Here is a 2,221-nt window from a genome sequence, read left to right on the forward strand (position 1 = left end):
GGTGTCCTCCGGCAACACTAACATGTCCTCCGGAGCTTGGAAGGAGATCACGCACAGAAATCCTCTGGAGGGAGAATAAATTTGAGGAAAATTAATGAACAGAGTAAAAATGAAGCTACAGCAACAACCAGGCAAGAGGTACAGCTCTGGGTGGCCTGAAACCCACACAGGACCAAAGCTCACACGAGAAGAATGTCTTACTTGTACAACACATATGAAGGAAGGTGCAAGAACTAAATGCAGTGCCTCAGCCTTGAAGTGACTTGAATAAAACTCTTTACTTTGTTGTTGAGGAGAATTTACCATGAATCATCTGATTATTACAGGTATTGGCATTGCTCTTTTCTCAGGTTCATCCCAATGTATCATTCTCTTGGTTTAGATCCCCATGAGGAACATTAGCCAAGCAGACAAGGCAACTTCACTTCTGAATCATGTTTCCATGCAAGAATATCCCATATTTATTTCCTATCACTTGGTTTAAGACGAAGTCAAAGCCTCTTATCAAAGTAATCTGTGTTTTAGGATCCCACCTTCTTGCCTTTGCTCAGGGCTGACAGTGTATAGAGGGAGGGGCTACCTTTGTGAGAAATTATGAGTATAGGCCAAAGTAGATGCATCACAGTTACCTAACCTGAAAAAGAGACTGAACATCCAGGCTTGCACAGGCGTCTGTGAACATTTGCCACTTTCTGTCTTCACAGACAAAGCTTGTCTCCCCGTGGAAGGAGGGAGAACAACGCTGAATACAAATAGCTCCATTATCTTTGCAGGGAATAAGATTTATACAGCCTTCTGGAAAACAAATCAAGCAGATGTTGTTACAAGGTGTAAGACAGCATATCATGGTCTATGAGGTATCAGGGGCATAAAGTATTGATAACTGATAATATCTCACAAAGAATTAACAAAGACACATAGGTATTCACTGTACCTTGCTGATTATCAGTCTTTGATTCTTTACTGAGAACCTGAAAAATAAGAAGTAGAATGTAGAGTGAATGTTAAAATAAATATGTAAAATATGACTCCTTGGCACAAGCCAGAAAGGTGATTCCAAGGGCAATAATAGTCCTTTTGGGGTTCAGAAGTCTTTTCAAGGTCCAGAATGCAGAGCTCATAGCCCCTTGCTCATACAGACCAACTGACAACTCTCTACTAACAGTTTGTCTCTATATATCAAGCTTTCGGTTCCACTTTTCTACTGTGAAGTGACATACTTGGCTAGTGGACATGATCACACATGCCTCCAGCAGTTATTACTCCATCAGAAAGCTTGTATTAGGCTTAAGCTCTCCAGTTATTTCTCATGTTAATGAGAATGTGACTTGTTGATGAGAATATGCAATCTATACGACTTTTGCCATAACAAAGATACAGTTGTGCAAATGCACATACTACTTTGTTCCTCTCCTGATTGGGAAGTAATCCTGAGGTAGGCATACTGAGCTTCTTCAGGCAGGACCACTTACTGGGACTGTGTTTCGTACAGCCAGGTGCAATCCAGAACAGGTTCCTTAGAAAACACTCTATTATTCCTGGGTAGAGCAGGCTGAATAGCAGATTTCTAACACTACAAGAGTTGTGCTGGAAGTTGCTTGGCATATTGAACATATTGAATACCTCAAAGTATTTTCTCCTGTAGTGACAGGATAAGGGGGAATAGCTTTAAACTGAAAGAGAGTAGGTTTAGATTAGATATAAGGAAGAAATTTTTTACTGTGAGGGTGGTGAGACACCGTCACAGGTTGCCCAGAGAAGCTGTGGCTGCCCCAGTCCTGCAGTGTTCAAGGCCAGGTCGGACACGACTATGACCAACCTGGTCTAATGAAGCTTACCCTTAGAGCAGAGTGTGGTGCAGCTGGGAAGAAGTGCACAGCCCAGAGGAGCAGGCAGTGGGCTACCCGCACATCCATCACCTTGCATTTATTGCTTTGCTCCTGGAAGAAAAATATGTTAAAGAAGCTTAGACGTCTCTGCTTTCATGTTTGAACACAGTCCAACTGCTAGTAAGAAAGCAGCTAAACCCATCCCAAAGACTGCCCTTACTGGGCTTGCAAGGTGATTTTCAGACATTTATCATTTATTAACTTTTCTATTGAGAATAATTTGTGAAACTTTTATTAGGAAGAAAAAAAAATTAATCTGTCCAACACTAGAAGTTACTGCATTAATAATTTACTGTAAACTGCTTATTATAGCAGTTCAACCTGTGGGGCCA

The 2,221-nt window shown here is 41.3% G+C and overlaps 1 protein-coding gene across 1 annotated transcript in view; it reads right to left on the reverse strand.

The window, feature by feature from the left end:
• LOC104412933 (probable G-protein coupled receptor 115) overlaps positions 1-1,949 on the reverse strand; it is a gene marked incomplete at its 3' end in the record, with an annotated part of 4,852 nt that extends 2,903 nt beyond the window's left edge. The window contains 4 exon segments of the mRNA XM_010023779.1: positions 1-64; positions 635-795; positions 935-971; positions 1,839-1,949. The exon segment at positions 1-64 is cut by the window's left edge and continues 20 nt beyond it. Coding sequence (XP_010022081.1) covers positions 1-64; positions 635-795; positions 935-971; positions 1,839-1,916 — 340 coding nt within the window.
• Positions 1,950-2,221: the final 272 nt, after the last annotated feature.

The sequence above is a fragment of the Nestor notabilis genome, unplaced genomic scaffold (genome assembly GCF_000696875.1).
Source record: "Nestor notabilis isolate BGI_N333 unplaced genomic scaffold, ASM69687v1 scaffold28051, whole genome shotgun sequence".
In the NCBI taxonomy this organism is placed as follows: domain Eukaryota; kingdom Metazoa; phylum Chordata; class Aves; order Psittaciformes; family Psittacidae; genus Nestor; species Nestor notabilis.